Source organism: Phycodurus eques, chromosome 18, assembly GCF_024500275.1.
Source record: "Phycodurus eques isolate BA_2022a chromosome 18, UOR_Pequ_1.1, whole genome shotgun sequence".
Lineage (NCBI taxonomy): Eukaryota > Metazoa > Chordata > Actinopteri > Syngnathiformes > Syngnathidae > Phycodurus > Phycodurus eques.
Window position 1 is genome coordinate 3,567,351 of NC_084542.1, and position 15,811 is coordinate 3,583,161.

Here is a 15,811-nt window from a genome sequence, read left to right on the forward strand (position 1 = left end):
TGGTTTATATAAACGTAACTACTAATAACAGGAATAATAGGAGATGGACTCGAAGCAAAACCTTCCCTTCTGATAGCTTTTTCTACGCACAAATTTGCAGCCTATGAGAAAAGTTAGCTTAGCAACTCATAACAATTTCACCACAGGAATTCACGTTATTATGCACATATAACCTAAGAGGCGTATTATGGGGATGGAGGAGAAAACCTGTACAATCACAGGGAGATTCAAACTTGGAACATCTTAACTGTGAGGCAGGCGTGAAAACCACTAGTCCAAAATGCTGCCCCCGTTAGTTTGAGCACACTAATATGGTCATTTGCGGCATTATACTGTGAGACGTCATCAGGTGTGGAGCAGTAAATAATCCAATTTCACTTCATTGATGCAACAAACCATTTATTATATAACTACAAATAATGCATCTTCGCTCATACAGCGATGTACGGATAGGAACAATAAATGGCAGAAAGTACATTTAAACTTATTCACCTTGTGCTTATTATTTACTGTATAAAACAGAATAAATAGTCATGCCTTCCTGTAAGCTTTGCGTTCAATTAAACGAGCTCACAGTTCACACGGAGTGAATACATTGGTCAATTGAAACGAGATAATCATAATTTAGATAGTGACATTAAAAATTTTTTTTTTTTTTTTTGGGTGGTGTCCCGCGCGATTGTTCTGAAAGTAAAAGATGTGCCTTTGCTCGACAGAAGCCGGGGAACACTGCTAATAATTTGTTTCAGTTACAGTACAACCATTTCTCCAGTTGGTGGCGCAATCAGCCTGAAAGTGACTTGAGCAGGGAGTGGGGGGGGGGGGAAATAAAATAATAATAAAACTTGATAGTGGGTGTATAGGTTATTAGCTTTTCAGCACAAAACCAGTTCTTTTGCTCATTTTTGTGTTACATTGCATTTGCTGCAGATGAAGCCAACCTTCGTGTAGAAAAAATATTGTGGGTTAGTACTGCCCCCCCCCCCCCCATTTGTTGCGTTTTGTTGGCTGTGGCATTTTACTCTTTTCTCCAAGACACATTTCAATCACGTGCAACCGAAATGTCAGCACTTTTCTTTTTTTTCCCCCCTTCCTCGTGTGTTTCCAAGCGCACTGAGCGGACACGCCCATGCCCACGCTGACCTCCAGCGGGAAGGTGGGCTCCGCTTTGCATCATTTCGGAGCCTTCTTTCATATACACTGCAAAAAGTACTTCATTTTTGTTTGTTTAACACACTTAATCATGTGCAACCGATGTACATGTTTGAATTGAGTCGATTCAGAGGGCTTTTTTATTTTATTTTATTTTAAATTAAGCGTCACTCCCCATCCCGTGCCGACTGGGGCTTTCTCCTCTCTCCGGGGCTTTAAACGTCACCTCTCCCTCCACCTTCGCCCTTTTGCTTAGGACGTGCTGAGCCAAAAAGACCACCACCGCAATAAAAAAGACGCAGCACGCGATGATGGCCACCAAGCCGCCCGCTGTCACTGCCGAGGGCCGCCGTGTCGGGGCGACCTCGCGCGGCGTCACCGCGGGGGTGCTCGGAGTCGTCGCGTCCTCCCCCGAGCCCTCCGCCTCTTCGTCTTCATCCTCGTTTTTCACGCAAAACACCTCTTTGACCAGAGTGAAACCTTTCGGACAGGAGCAAACGTAGCCGCCGTAAGCGTTGTCGCAGCCGTGTTCGCAGTAAGAGTGGGCGCATTCGTCGATGTCGATGCAGGCGGTGTGGTCGTCCCTCTCCTCTGAGATGTAACCGCTGGGGCAGTAGCACTGGCGTTGGTCGTTGGGGTCGCACTGCGCCACGCACTCCCGCTCGCCGCAGTGCAGCTCACACTTGTTCGGGTTGCGGGGGTCCACTCGATAGCCGTCGTAGCAGGAGCATTTGTAGCTGCCGGGCGCGTTGTCGCACATGTGCTCGCACGGGGCGGACGCGCACTCGTCGCGATCCACGCACAGGCCGGCCGTCATCCGGAATCCGACCCGGCAGTCGCACTCGAAGCCGCCCGCCGTGTTGACGCACCGGAAGTTCTCCCCGGGACACTGGCGCTCGTCCGAGCAGTCGTCGAAGTCCACGCAGGACCTCCCGTCGGGAGCCACTTTGAAGCCGCGGTCGCAGGCGCAGGAGCGCGCGCCGTCGTCGCCCGCGAGACACGCGTGCTCGCAACGCAGACGCGCGCACGGGTCGCCCGGGCTCACCTCGCACGTGACCTGGTTGACCGGGCTGACGGAGAGGCCGGGCGGGCAGGAGCACGACGGCTCGTGGTCGGCACCCACGGCGCATTTGTGCTCGCAGCCTCCCTCAAGGATCTCGCAGCTCCACGGAGCCCGCAGCCACTTTTCGGAGCACACGAACTTGAGCTCGCTCGGCGTCGACGTGGCGACGCTCCCGGGCGGCAGGGACAGCAGGTCCCGCCCGCCGAATCCCAAGGGGGTGCTGTACACCACGGTCTCCTCCGGGTCCCGGTCTAGACTCGGGCACGCGTATTTGAAGTGGTACTGGCACAGGAAGCCGTCGACGCGCGCGTCACACGGCTCCTGCGCCCACCGGAGCGCGTCCTCGCCGGATACGGTGACGCAGCGCGGAGAGGAGCAGCTGCCGTCGAAGGTGGGGGCCCAGTTGGAGAAATCGCTCTGGTCGTCCTTCGTCGCCCACTCGTAGCCTTTGAGACGAGATGTCGCATTCGGGCAGTCGGTGAAACGCTGCAAACCGATCCAGAAGCGACCCGAAAAGTTTACTAAAAGTGCGGCGAGGGCATCGTGCGACGCAGACGAGCGCACGGCGGTTAAAAGCCCACTTCGCTCTTTGCAACGATCCTGCGCGCTTGCGAAGTCCGCGGAGTGGCGGAAGACGGCGAAGCACTGGCTCCCGACGCAGTGGCCGCCGTCCGGGGCCGTTTCAGCGAGGCTCCCCGCCAGGACGGCCAGCGCGGCAACGAGCAACCCCGCGGCATCCTTCATATTCCAACACGTTCAAGTGCTCGTGCGTCCCTGTTTGTTGGGAGAAACGCTTGGCTCGCATTTATAATCTCCCCAGTGCATGTTGGCGTCCGAGCGGAGGAAGGAAGTGGCTCTGAAGCAGCCTTCCACGGCGCCCTTCTCGAACGCCATCGGAGAGGACCGCGGCTGCAAATTACGCACGGAATCGCGCAGGCTAAACCACGCCTCTTTGTCATAGCGGCCCCTCCCACTGAGTGAACTCGATCCAGTCTGCAGTGGCGGTTAGAGACCAATTTCACCGGGGGTTTTGTCAGAGGGGCACAGTTTACACAGTACGTTTATCTATCTATCGATCCATCGTTTGATTATGTGCGTTGGTGGGAAACTGACATAATTTCCCCCTATTTTTCTAAAAAAATAATAATAATAATAAAATAATCCATGTTAGTTTAACACATTTTAATCAGGTGCAACTGATGTTCAAACTAAGTAGATTCAAAGGATTTATATATATATAAAAGCTCTCTATGTACTAGCTCTCAATTTCTATGTACAAGGTGTGCCAGAAGAGCTCCAGGACTGACGTCACAAAAGATAGTTTTCAAACCAGGCACATGCACACACAGACCGCAGGTCGTGCTTAAGGACCTGTCCTTTAGCCCCGGATTAAAAAAAATAATAATAATAAAGTCCCCTTTTTTATGCAGCCCATTCATTGCTTCATTCACCAATATTAAAAAAAAAATTAATTTCAAATGTGTAGTCAATTCCACCCATACTGTTTCAATATCTGGCAGCCATTTATTCGAGTCTTTGGGAAAATTACACACATGAAAGGATACTGTATATGACAATGATGCTTTGTCATTTTTTTTTTTTTTTGTGCCCTTCTTTTGACGAATACCTTTAGGCCTCTGATGCTGGCGGAAGCTGTCTGAGGACCGTGGCTTGTGTTGTAAGATGCGACATAAGAAATGTCGGGAAAAGCCTTCTAAAACAGCCGACATTTATTTTGGCTGAATCAGAGGCACTTGAAATGTTTCAATGCGATTGCTATTCTGAACACAGCCACATCCGCATCGATAAGAGGGCGTGTCCCTTGTGCAACCAAGTTATCGCAGTTGTTCATTTTGACTTCCCCCTCTCTACAATATTGTATTTTTTTTCCCCCCAATTGAGTTGTACGGGTAATAGGTTAACTTATAGTGGGGGCAGGGGATGCGGGGGGGGGGGAACCTGCCATTTGAACTGGGGTGTGTAGACTTTTTATGCCCACTGGAGCAACCCTTCACCTCCTTTGTGAATAGTCGTATTATTAATTGTATTGATTGAAGCCTTATACTACTATTTTTCTTAATTGTATGAATAATTTTGGCGAGTGGGGTCCTTTTTTTTTTTTTTTTTTTTGGCTTGTCTGCACATGTGCCTGTTTCAAAGCCAAACTACGAGATTTTCCCTTCACTGTGGGCTCGACGGTCAACCGGCAGGTCTCCAAAGGGATCCTGCTGTGTTTGCTTTGTTCAGTACACGCACGAGTTCTGGCAAGGACAACTTGTGACTGCGTCACGCTTGCCCACAACATCTTGAGGACTCAACATTTCCTGTCCGAGAAGTACATGCGAGTGCAACCTCAGTACTCACCCGAATGATTGTACTCACTCTGTGTGCATTTATTTATTTTTTTGTGTCCTGTGTCATCAAGAGGACCCACTTTGAAGATGTGGGTAATATCAAGTTGCCTGTGATGACAGAGCGACGGAGGAACCCGGAAGAATCATGACGGCATTGCAGAGGACGCTGAGGAAGTCTGCTAGACTCCAGCGGGATTACTTCGAAGGGAAAAACATTTGAAATAAATCTGTCGTGACACCAATCCTACAACACCGTTAGTATCATCATTAACTATATTACTGACAAGTACAATCGGCCATTATTAGGATTATTACCCTTTCTGAACAAGTACACGTCAATAATCTAATGACATTCAAGGGAAGCAGTATGAAAGTTTCTACCTTTATAAAGATAATAATGCACAGTTTTGGCACAGTCAGAGCGTTATCAATTTAACAGTGGTCTAATTATTTTGGTTGTATAGTACAGTGACGCATCATAATGGTAACCTTAACGTCACCAGCTGTTTTCTTTTCTGTGAACTGAAATGCATTTAAAGCAAACTTCAGTTTTCTGATATTTAATCCGTTATTCAGCAATGGTACATTACAGTCATTCAACATTTAATATTGAAAAAAAAAAAGAAAAAAAAAATCACTATTGTGATTTTGGGCACATAATGACAAGGTGCCCTTATTCTTTTATATCAGCAATTTTTTAGTTCATACAGCAGCACAGTTTTACATCCAAATTCTTTTTGACAGGAATGTTCTGCTTAAATGCATATTTCATCCTCGAATACAAACACGGACTATCCATCAACTTATACTACAAATTATCCACTCATCAGCTGCAACATGAGGCACACTTGCATAATCGAACGGCATCCAGGCTCGCTGTGTACATAGTTAAAAATAGCTCTTCTTAAACTGACATTCTCAGAGAGGTATTAATTCAACACCTTGTTTATTATTGCAATTGTAACGATCAGTGGTGTTAAGTGTATTATTTTACACTGAGATCAGCATCAAACACATTCACTCGACATTAATAACATCAAATACTGACCCCAAATGTTGTCCTCTTTTAGCTTGATGTTTTTAAAGATAGAGTGCGCTGAAATTCTAATTGAGAGAAGTCACAATTGATACACGAGTTCACGTTAAAATCACGGTAAATCAGCCCGTGTCCGGCTTCCAAGCCATAACAACTGCAAGTACGTCCGAAACATCAATTGTCCAGTCACAAACGAATGGGACGTGATGACCTTTTTAAGTTTTTGAGACTCAATGATACGAGGACAAAAAAAAAAAAAGTTTACTCAATTTGTGCTTAAGTTGACAACAAATATGTCGAAATGGGTTGAATATTAGGGTACTTGTTGTTTTCGGTTTTGGGGAAACTCCACTGTCATTGCCTTAATATAGAGGAAGATGTTTTGTTTGTTAGTTAGGAATTAAAACAAAAAAAAAATAGAAAAAGAAAAAATACTCATTTCGATGACCTGAGAATTGTGGTGCAGACCCAAGTCAAGGTGGATATCCAGACTTCAAAGTGAGATTTCTTCACATGTTCCTGAATTTCTCAATACAGTCCAAACAATCGTCCAATGACAAGCACACATCTTCAACGTTTGAGTTGGACAGCGACTAATTGTGTGCCAATTATAGGAAGCCTTGTTGGAGATCTGAATTTTGGATTTTTTTTTTTTAAAGTACCATAATATTCACCCTTTTGTTTCTTCTATTATAACCAGGGGCGATTCTAGGGTCTGAAGTTTAGGGGTGCTAACCCCCCCCCCCCCTTCACTAAATGGGCTAGATTGGTAAAAGAAATCTCTATTGAAGATTAAAGGATAGGGAGACTTTCTAATCATTAGAAGGCAAGAGAACCACATTCATGAATATAATAAAGTTGATTTCCAAACAAAACAGTGTTTTAGTTGTACGTGCATCACGACTGCTTCGTTAAGTTCCAGCATCTGTTGCTTTGGTAGCATCTTAAGGCGAATCAGCGTTGCGGTCAGAGTCTTTGCGAGTCACATTTCGACTGCCTGTCAAAAGATAACCGCTTGTACGTCTCCGTGGTGACTTGCTGCAGGTGGAAAATATCCATATCGGACCCTTTGAGGGAGGAAAGCTCGAGGCTACCGCAACGCTTGGCCGTGTTCCGGACCAGAAAGTAGAGCAGCACCAGGCAAAGCAAGAAGAACACGCTAATGCCAAGTACGCTGCCCGCTTTGACGTAAGCCGGCAAGGCGGCCGGAAGTGACTCGGCAGGCGTCGGGTACAGCGGCGTCCATCCGTCCACCTCCGGGTGCACGCACATGTAGTCGTCAAACAACTCGTAGCCCTCATTGCAGGAACACACGAAACTCCCGAATCGGTTTTCGCATATGTGTTCACACTGCAGCAGAATTCCGCACTCGTCGATGTCAGCGCAGAAGGCGGTGTTGTTGCGGATGTCTTGGATGTAGCCATCAGGACAGAAGCACTGGTGCATGTTCCCCTGCTCCAGATCGGGGTTCCGGATGCAGTTGGCCGGGCAGTCCGCCTGGTCGCAGAACATGTCGCACTTCGTGGGGTCACGCGAGGACACTCTGAAGCCCTCGCGACACGCACACGCATACACGGCACCGGACTTCACGCACAGCATGTGCTCGCATTTCGCACAGATGCTCACATCCACACACACTCCCTCCTCCTCCTCGAAGCCATCTTTGCACACGCACTCGAACTTGCCAAGGGTGTTCACGCACTCCTCGCCCTCTCCCACGCAAACGCCCGGCCGCTCGCACTCGTCCACGTCCACGCAGCTCTGCCCGTCCGCGGCCAGCGTGTAGCCGGCGGGGCACTCGCACGCGCGGGCGCCTCCGACGCACGGGTCCCGGCCGCAGGTGATGAGGTTGGCGTGGAGGTGTTCGTCCTGCGGACACGCGCAGGAGCCGCTCGTGGAGTTGCACCGGTGCTGGCAGCCGCCTCCCATCACCTCGCAGTTCCACGGAGCTCGCAGCCAACTGGATTCGAAGCACAAGTACTTGGCGTCCGGGTGGAGGGCGTCCGTGTTCCCCGCGACCGCCACTGTGCCACGAGGGAAGAGGAGGGAAGTGTTGAGGGCGAAGCCCATCGGCGCTGTGTAGCTCACCTGGGCGTCTCCCGCTCGGGACACGCCGCCGCAAGGATCCGCGTTGGGGTACTGGCAAATGTAGCCGCCGAGTTGATCGCTGCACGGCGTCGTTCGGATCGTCACGTTGCCTCCCAGCCACACGGAGCACGAAGTGCAGTTTTGGCCTTGTGTCCCAGGAGGGCCGAGCCAAAAACTCCCGATGACGCCGCTGCGTACGAGCAAGTGTCCCCGCGCTTCCAGGTCGAGGACCGACAAAAGATCTCCATCGTAATTTGCGCAGCTTTTCCGCGCTTCTTGGAAGTCTTTGGGTTCCACGAAAAGCGCGTAACACTGATTATCGGTGCAATGTCCGCTCAGGGAGAGCGCACCTCCCCGCAGCCCGCAAAGGAGAAGCGCACGCACAACGAAAGCAATCGGGTCCATGCTTGAGATAGATTACGGCGAGGACGGTGGCTGGCTGCGGCGTTCGACGGTGCAAAGCTGCCGAGGAGACTGGAAGCGCCACATTATAGCGTCCATTTATAAAAGCATTGTCGCTCTCGAGTTGGGGCAGCACAGGAAGGAAGTTCAGTTCTGGTCGGGTCCGCTTGCTCAACCCTTCCCCTCGCAGCTCTCTTCTGAAGCCATATCACAAACCTGCTGCCTCGTTAACACACGCGCGCATACTTTCCCCATGACTGATCTTCTCGTGACAGACGGGCATCTTCTTGTCTTGTCACATCTCCGAATTACCCACAGGTGGCAAAAGTACTCACACTCTGTACTTAAGTAGGAGAACAGATCCTTGTATACAAAAAAAAGGAAAGAAGTGCAGTACTGATTAACTCCTATTCTTAGGAAAAAAAGAAAAAAAAAAAGGTACAGAGTCTGGAAGGCTCTACAGCAGGGGTGTCAAACTCTTTTTTGTCTCGGGCGCATCATAGTTATGATTTCCCTCAGAGGGCCGTTGGAACAGTGAAACCATATCAATGTTTAATCACCAAAACGTATTATTACCATTACACAACAAATTGAGGGATAACGAGCTTTGAAATCACAAGACAAGGATAATAGTTTGTTCAAGTATTGTTTAAGTTACTGTAGAAGAAGGGTTTAGTAACAGAAAAATGCAATAGCTCAACATTAATGTTTAGTATTATGACAATTTGGAATTTGGGTACAGATTTGAGTAAAAATCACAGACGTTGACGAGAATGATTTGCTTTCGCGGGCCACATAAAATGATGTGGTGGGCCGCATCTGGCCCCTGGGCCTTGAGTTTGCACCTGTGCCCTATAGCGTCCAGATTGCCTATAGTTCAGTAATATCATATCATATCAATCTGTTTTGGAGAAAGTGTTAAATAAATAATTACCCTGGGAACGCACCTTTTTCATCGCCAAAACCGCTACGCTGCCATGTCTTGGTGTGACGTCATAGGCGGAACCGGAGACCAAATTCGCTGCATAGCTGCTGTGGAATGTACTATACTATGAAGTGGCAATATTTACTCATATCTTATATATCGTCGCCGTCGAGCAGAATCCTCCAAAATGTCAACTTTTCAGGAAAAACAAAACAAAACAAAACAGGAGATCTCGCTTGAGTTTCTAAACACCGCTTTGTTCAATACCTTATATGGCTATCGTATACCGTTGCACACTCACATCAGCACAACAGCACCCCAAACTTATTTTAAATAGCTAATTTCATATTTTGAACTATTGCTAATTTATTACACTGTTATTGATTAAAATGGTGCAAAGACTGCACCAGGTAACTGTGCCCAGCGAAGTACGCCACAGTCATATGACGCCAACACTGTGCAAAAAAAAAAAGCCTCTCAAAGCACACGACTGTGTCATGTCATCTTCCCAAAATCTTTTTCAAAGAACGTAGAGCCATGACTAATTCAATAAATAAAGCAATGAGCTGATAAAACCTGTTAAGCAGAAATTAATCTGCATGCACTTATACCTCATGGTGCCTTCTTCCTTCAAGGAAGCATTACAGCAATCGATTTTAACAAAAAAAGCCTACTCAAATGTATCTAACCTCACGATTTTCAGTCATTATTGTCTAAAAAAAAAACAAAAAAAAAACATTCAGACTTTCAATATAGTTCACATATTCGCTTACAGAACACATCTTGGATAAATAGGGAAATGTGCTTGAGTTGCACTGCTGACATATAATTTTTGACCAAAATGTGGGCAGGCCAATATCTGGCTGACAATCAAATATATCATCAGAAAACAAGCCAAAAATTACTAATGAGCCTATTTTGGGGAGAATTTTTTCTGCAACCATTGTTTTTAAGTCCAGAATTATGGAATAAATGCCAGTGTCCACAGCATTAGAGAGGTCCTTTAAGTATAAAAGTAATGCTGACAATTATATAGCCACATTGATAACTTGGGACAATTAAATAGTTTCCCTCTTTTATTAACCCAATTGCTCATATTGAGGAAAAAAAATGATGTTACAGGTCACGTTGTTGTTTCAGTTAAGCGCTAACTAGCGTTGGCTTAACTTTTATGCAATCAAAACATGTTCGCATAGTTTTGCTTATGTTAAATGTTATTATTATGTTATGTTATTATTAAATCATGTTATGTTAAATGCTTTTTTTTCAGTGTACAGTACCGGTAATGAGGTTTGTTTTGTTTCCACAGCTGTATTTATCTTATATATAAACATTTAACATCGATATCAGAGATTATCACGTTAGAAGGCAATGAATGTATTTTTTATGGTAGCCTTGATAGGATAAGGAAAAATGTTTTAAATAATGTCATAACAAATGAATACATTAAAATTAAAATGTAAAATCTGTAAATTAAATATAATGCAAGTACTGGTATATAAGTACCATACATACAAAAATAGTTATAGTTACTAAAATAAGAATAAAAAGGTCTAATAATAAACTATAATAAAAATGAATCAAAGTGTTGATATTGGCACCATGAAGTCAGTTTAAACTGATCTATACGTGGAGTTTGTTTTAAAAGGTGCATGTTATGAGAAAATGTACTTTGTAATTGCTTTTATATACTGTAAATAGTTGGATCTCGCGAGTGCCTGCCCACAAAAACCAAGTAAATCTCTTGTTAGTTGCCTATTTTGGAATATGTGTCGCTCTGCGTGCAAACTATTCTGAATTTTGGCATGATTGTGATGTAACAGTGTGGCTACTTTACATAATAACTGCCCACAGACTGAGTTTCTCTGCCCATGACTTGGTAGCTTGGTTTGGGCAAAAAACCTGCCACTTTCAAGCCACGACCAGTATTGTCTGAAAAACTATGGCAAAGCCAATAGGTACAGTGGGAGGAAAAAGTTCTTAAATTTCTCCATTAATTGGTCATAAAATGTGTTCTGATCCTCATCTAATTCATGATAAACAAACAGTGTCTGCTTAAACTAATACCACAAAAACAATTGTGGTACATGTTTTAATGTTTTTTTTTTTTTTTTTGGAGGGGGGGGGGGGGGACAGGGATGAAAAAGTCATTGAACCCTTGGATTTAATAACTGGTTTACCCTCCTTTTGTAGCAATAACCTCATACAAAGGTTTCCTGTAGTTGCAGATCAGATGTGGACAACAATCAGGATGAATTTTGGACCATTCCTCTTTACAAAACTGTTGCAGTTCAACAAGATTGTTGGAATGTCTGGTGTGAATAGTGCTCTTGAGGTCATGCCACCCGGTGGACATGCAGCAAGTAACCAAGAGAAAAGATGAAAAAGGACAGAAAAGGCCAGGATAGGACAGGATGTGGGAAATGAGCAAGGCAGTGCTACTGATGAGTGGTGCGGTGGGATATTTATCTTGTGTCTAAACACCTGTAAGACTCTGTGAAATGATATTTTTATATGAGCTATAGTTAAAAGTTCTGCACTGTTGCTTCTCCTCCAAAGAGTGTCCGTCTTGTAAAGATGACTGCAGAAAAAAAAAAAGAAAAACTCAAGTGTCATCTGATAATTTCAACAAATTACTGGCATATGCCAACATCTCTGTTGACAAAACTACCACGGGTTAATGGGAGAACACCAAATAGCAAGCTGTTGCTGTCTACAAAAAAAAAAAAAAATGATGTTGCACTTTTGAAGTTTGCTAAAGAGCACTTAGATATTCATTCCACAGCACTACTGGCAAAATATTTTGTGGACAGAGGAAACCAAAGTCGAATTGTCAACTTTGTCAACATCAAAACCTTATTCCAATTGTGAAGCATGGTGGAGAGAGCATCATGCAATGGGTGTGCTTTGTTACCTTAGGGCCTGGACAGCTTGCTATCATCATTACAAAAAATGAATTTACATGTTTATCAAGATATTGAGGCCATCTGTCCAACAGCTGAATCAGAATGGCTTGAGAAGAAGAAAATATATGTTCTGGTGTGTCCCAGTCAAAGTTCTGACCTCAACCTGATTGAGATGCTGCGGCATCACCTCAAGAAAGGTATTCACACAAGAGATACCAGGAATCTTGTTGAACTGCAACAGTTTTGTAAAGAGGAATGGTCCAAAATTCATCCTGATCGTGCTCATTTGATATGTAACTACAGGAAACATTTGGCTGAGGTTATTGCTGCCAAAGGAAGGCCATTCACTTTTTAAATCCAAGGGTTCACCTATTCTTTCCTCCCTGTCCTGCAAGTGTTTACATTTGGAGCTGTATAAAACACAATTGTCCGTGTGGTATCAGTTCACGCAGACTCAGTTTGTTTATTCTTGTGATTTAGATGAAGATCAGACCATATTTTATGACCAATTTATGGAGAAATTTCAGAAATTCCAAAGGGTTCACATACTTTTTCCTCGCACTGTAAACTAAGTTGCATGGTGGTTTGTTGATTGCATCAATTAGCTTTAGTTTCCAGCAGCACAAAAAAACGCACGCTCACTTACTGCCTCACTCACTTACTTATTGATTGTTTTATACTTAATGGCCTAGAATTAGTTGTTGTTTTTTTTCCCATACAAAGGAGCTGAAACAACGAAATACCCCAAAATAACTAAAGGATAAACTACTTCAGGAATATGATTCAACATTAAATTTACGGTAAGCATTGTGGACTCACATCCTTGGGTAATAATAATAGCCAAGGAAGTAGGCATTATATTTTGTGTTGTCAGTCTAAATCTATCAGCATTGTTCACCTTTTAGGTATCTTCTGTTATCTCAGTGCGGCTGAAGTAGGAAGAGTGCCACCTTCCTCAAATGGCTGGACCTGGAAGAGGAAGTAACACTAAGCAGAATGGACTCACATCCTCCATCTAAAAGGTTATAGAAAGACAATGTCATGAGAAACAAACTATGTAAACCAGTTTTGTATTTGCTCATTCTTCATGGACGTGATGTAAAGTCAATGGGAGTAATGGAATGTGAGCAAAGCTTATCGATCCCCTTGTGACAAATAATGAGTCTGACATGGAAATAATTGTCTCAATTAAATGAAACACCCAGACTTAGAAAGTGAGCATGATTCTGTCCATTGATGACAAATGTCCATACGCAACCTCTTGAGTAAGTGGGACTCAAATTCTATTTCAATACCTCCCTCATAAAAGTAGGTGTGGTGGGATGCAATAGGGTGGAGGGGATGTGAGCCAGCCATGCAGGGAAGAGATTTCTTTGTTCAGTCAGTCCAAACAAAATACCGACTTGAATGTTTAGATTTAAATTGTGACTGCTAGATAGAGGGTTGCTAGGTGGCCTAGTGGCTCTGTCTAATCTCAACTGGAAAGCAGCCTGGCAACACAAACCCAGGTCTCTTGGTCTTGGTAAATATTTTGACTGATATCTATCGTTAATGCCCACGCTGAGTTAATCCAGTTCCAGGCGTGTCTGTAGATTGGTTCATTTTCCAAAAATGGTAATAACGTGGTTTTAGAGTGATTCATGTGTCCTGTTGGTTAGTTTTTGTGTTGGCTGTTAATATGGCAACGCTTTTGACAAACAGTTCACTAGCCTGAATCTGGGGCAAGGCAGCATAGGTTCAATTCCCACTCAGGGAGGGTTTGAATGTGAGTGGGAAAGGCTGTCACTGCGCTGAACAGTATAAGCACAAAACAGAATGGATAGATGGATGGATGAGTTCAACAGAAAATGTTGAAATCTTGTTGAATTGTGACACATAAATAGCCACATTGCAGTTTGTTTGACGTGAGTAATTCGTATTCAAGTATCTATCTGGGTTATTTCAGAGACAATAGACAATATATAATTTCAGTCAAGTATCAGCTTACTCGTTGAAATGTATTAAAATCTGTGGACAAGTTCATATACCGGTAAATAATTAAACTAAATCACAGTTATTACATGACAGTTCTTTTTAAAATGGACCTACAATTGGGTTTCTCAACTGGTCTCATCCTGGTGCCCACATCTTTCCATGGTCAGAAAAGGAAACATTATGCATTGTAATTTAAAAATTTAGAACAGTTGCTAGAAGTAAAAGGTCTCTGACATTCTTTTGTCCAAACAGACGAAGAATGAAGCACTATTCTAAGGGGCGTTGCGACTAGGCAAGTGGCTCCTTCTAACCAGCCAAGAGTACGAAGAGAAGAGTGCTGAGAAAGCATAGAAAAAATGTACACTTTTTTATCCCCACTGAACACAAATATCTCCCATCCCCAAGTCGACTTCACCAAACATCAGAGTATGCGCTGCTAATCAGGATCGAACACTGATAACACCACCTTTGGATTAAAAAGATTCGCCGGATGTGATGATGACATTCGATTCTATTAAGGTAAGATGGGTAAAGGCTAACCATAACATTAAGCAGCACTATTACATTGTGAGCTTTTTCGTGCTTCTTTAAGGATCTGAAGCAGAAAGGCTGTACACTTTCAATGTCTGCCTGTCTTTAGTTGACATTAATGAGGCCAAAACACCCAATAATTTCAATACACATAGAACACAATGTTCGATATTTTCAGCTTAAATAGCTGGAAATTTTCATACCAGTATTTATACACTACCACATGCATATTCGATCACTGACCGGAATTGTTTATTAGCATATTTATAACTTACAGTATAGCTAATGTAACATGAATTATACGGATCTGTCATCTGTCACTGTACGGTATGGATAAACAAGGAGAAAATATTGATGCTGTCAGTGTCTGTGTATGTGGACTTACAGATGAGCTTGGCTTTTTGATATTGTTGTGCACGTTCTATTTTTATGTTTTATGGAATGATTTGATTTGCCTTCTTGTAGTTTTATGAAGCTGTAAAGCACTTTGAATTTTCTGTGTATGAATTGTGCAAATAAACTTATGTCCATGTGTTCTTACAACGTAACCAAAAAATAAAAAAAACATTTTAAACTATTTTTTTCAACATTTGGCTGCTCATTTCACCACAGAGCTTGACCTATGAGCTCAAGCTAATGTAGACTGGGATTCGTATTATGTGTGAGTCAATGGGAACCAGGCCCCCACTAAGCACGACTGAACTTATAAAGACAGTAAATTAATCAACCTGCGGGAGTTCTTTTTTTTTCACAGTCAGAATTCATTATTTCATTGAATATACTGTATTGCAATTTCTCATGCAAAAATACCCATCATATAATCGAGACATACAAAAAAAAATCCTCCTCGAGGATCTTCAATCAAATAGTTATTCATATTGTTATTTGATTATTCACAGTTTACAGGGTTAAGGTTAGTTCGACCGGACTCCCTCCAGCAATAACAAAACTCTGCATGTCTGACGCGACTCGCATGAATGCAATGTTTCCTTAACCTTCAACTCACAGTTCCACCGTCATCATTTCTTTGGCAAGTCCCAAAGCATGGATACACAACCATAGATTGCAAAGTGTGTTAGAGATGTGACAGGAGGGGAAAAGGAAGGCGTTGTCCATGCATGTCCTGAGTGTGGATCAAAGGGTGCACACATACATACACCACACACACCTAGAGGAACATGTAAAAATAGGCATGACACACCGTTTGCGCGCGGCCATGTACAGTATACATTTGACACGTGACAGGCTCCCATTCACAACTAAACCAGTAATGAGTTGAGGGTGTATATTGTAATGTGTCTTTAAGAACACTTGTTTTGTCCCAAAAAGAGTGGTTTGGGAAGAAAACATTGACGCAATGAGGGACAAGATTGTAAAATG

At 43.8% G+C, this 15,811-nt stretch overlaps 2 protein-coding genes across 2 annotated transcripts; both read right to left on the reverse strand.

The window, feature by feature from the left end:
• Positions 1-382: 382 nt before the first annotated feature.
• On the reverse strand, positions 383-3,140 carry thbd (thrombomodulin). Its single transcript, XM_061704349.1, is given in 2 exon segments — positions 383-2,969; positions 2,971-3,140. Coding segments are annotated over 2 exon segments (1,707 nt in total). The 5' UTR covers positions 3,021-3,140; the 3' UTR covers positions 383-1,312.
• A 1,271-nt stretch (positions 3,141-4,411) lies between these two features.
• Positions 4,412-8,341, reverse strand: LOC133416992 (thrombomodulin-like). The gene has a single exon (XM_061704407.1). It carries the CDS (start codon positions 8,096-8,098, stop codon positions 6,572-6,574), a length of 1,527 nt encoding a protein of 508 aa, XP_061560391.1. The 5' UTR covers positions 8,099-8,341; the 3' UTR covers positions 4,412-6,571.
• Between the last annotated feature and the right edge of the window lie 7,470 nt (positions 8,342-15,811).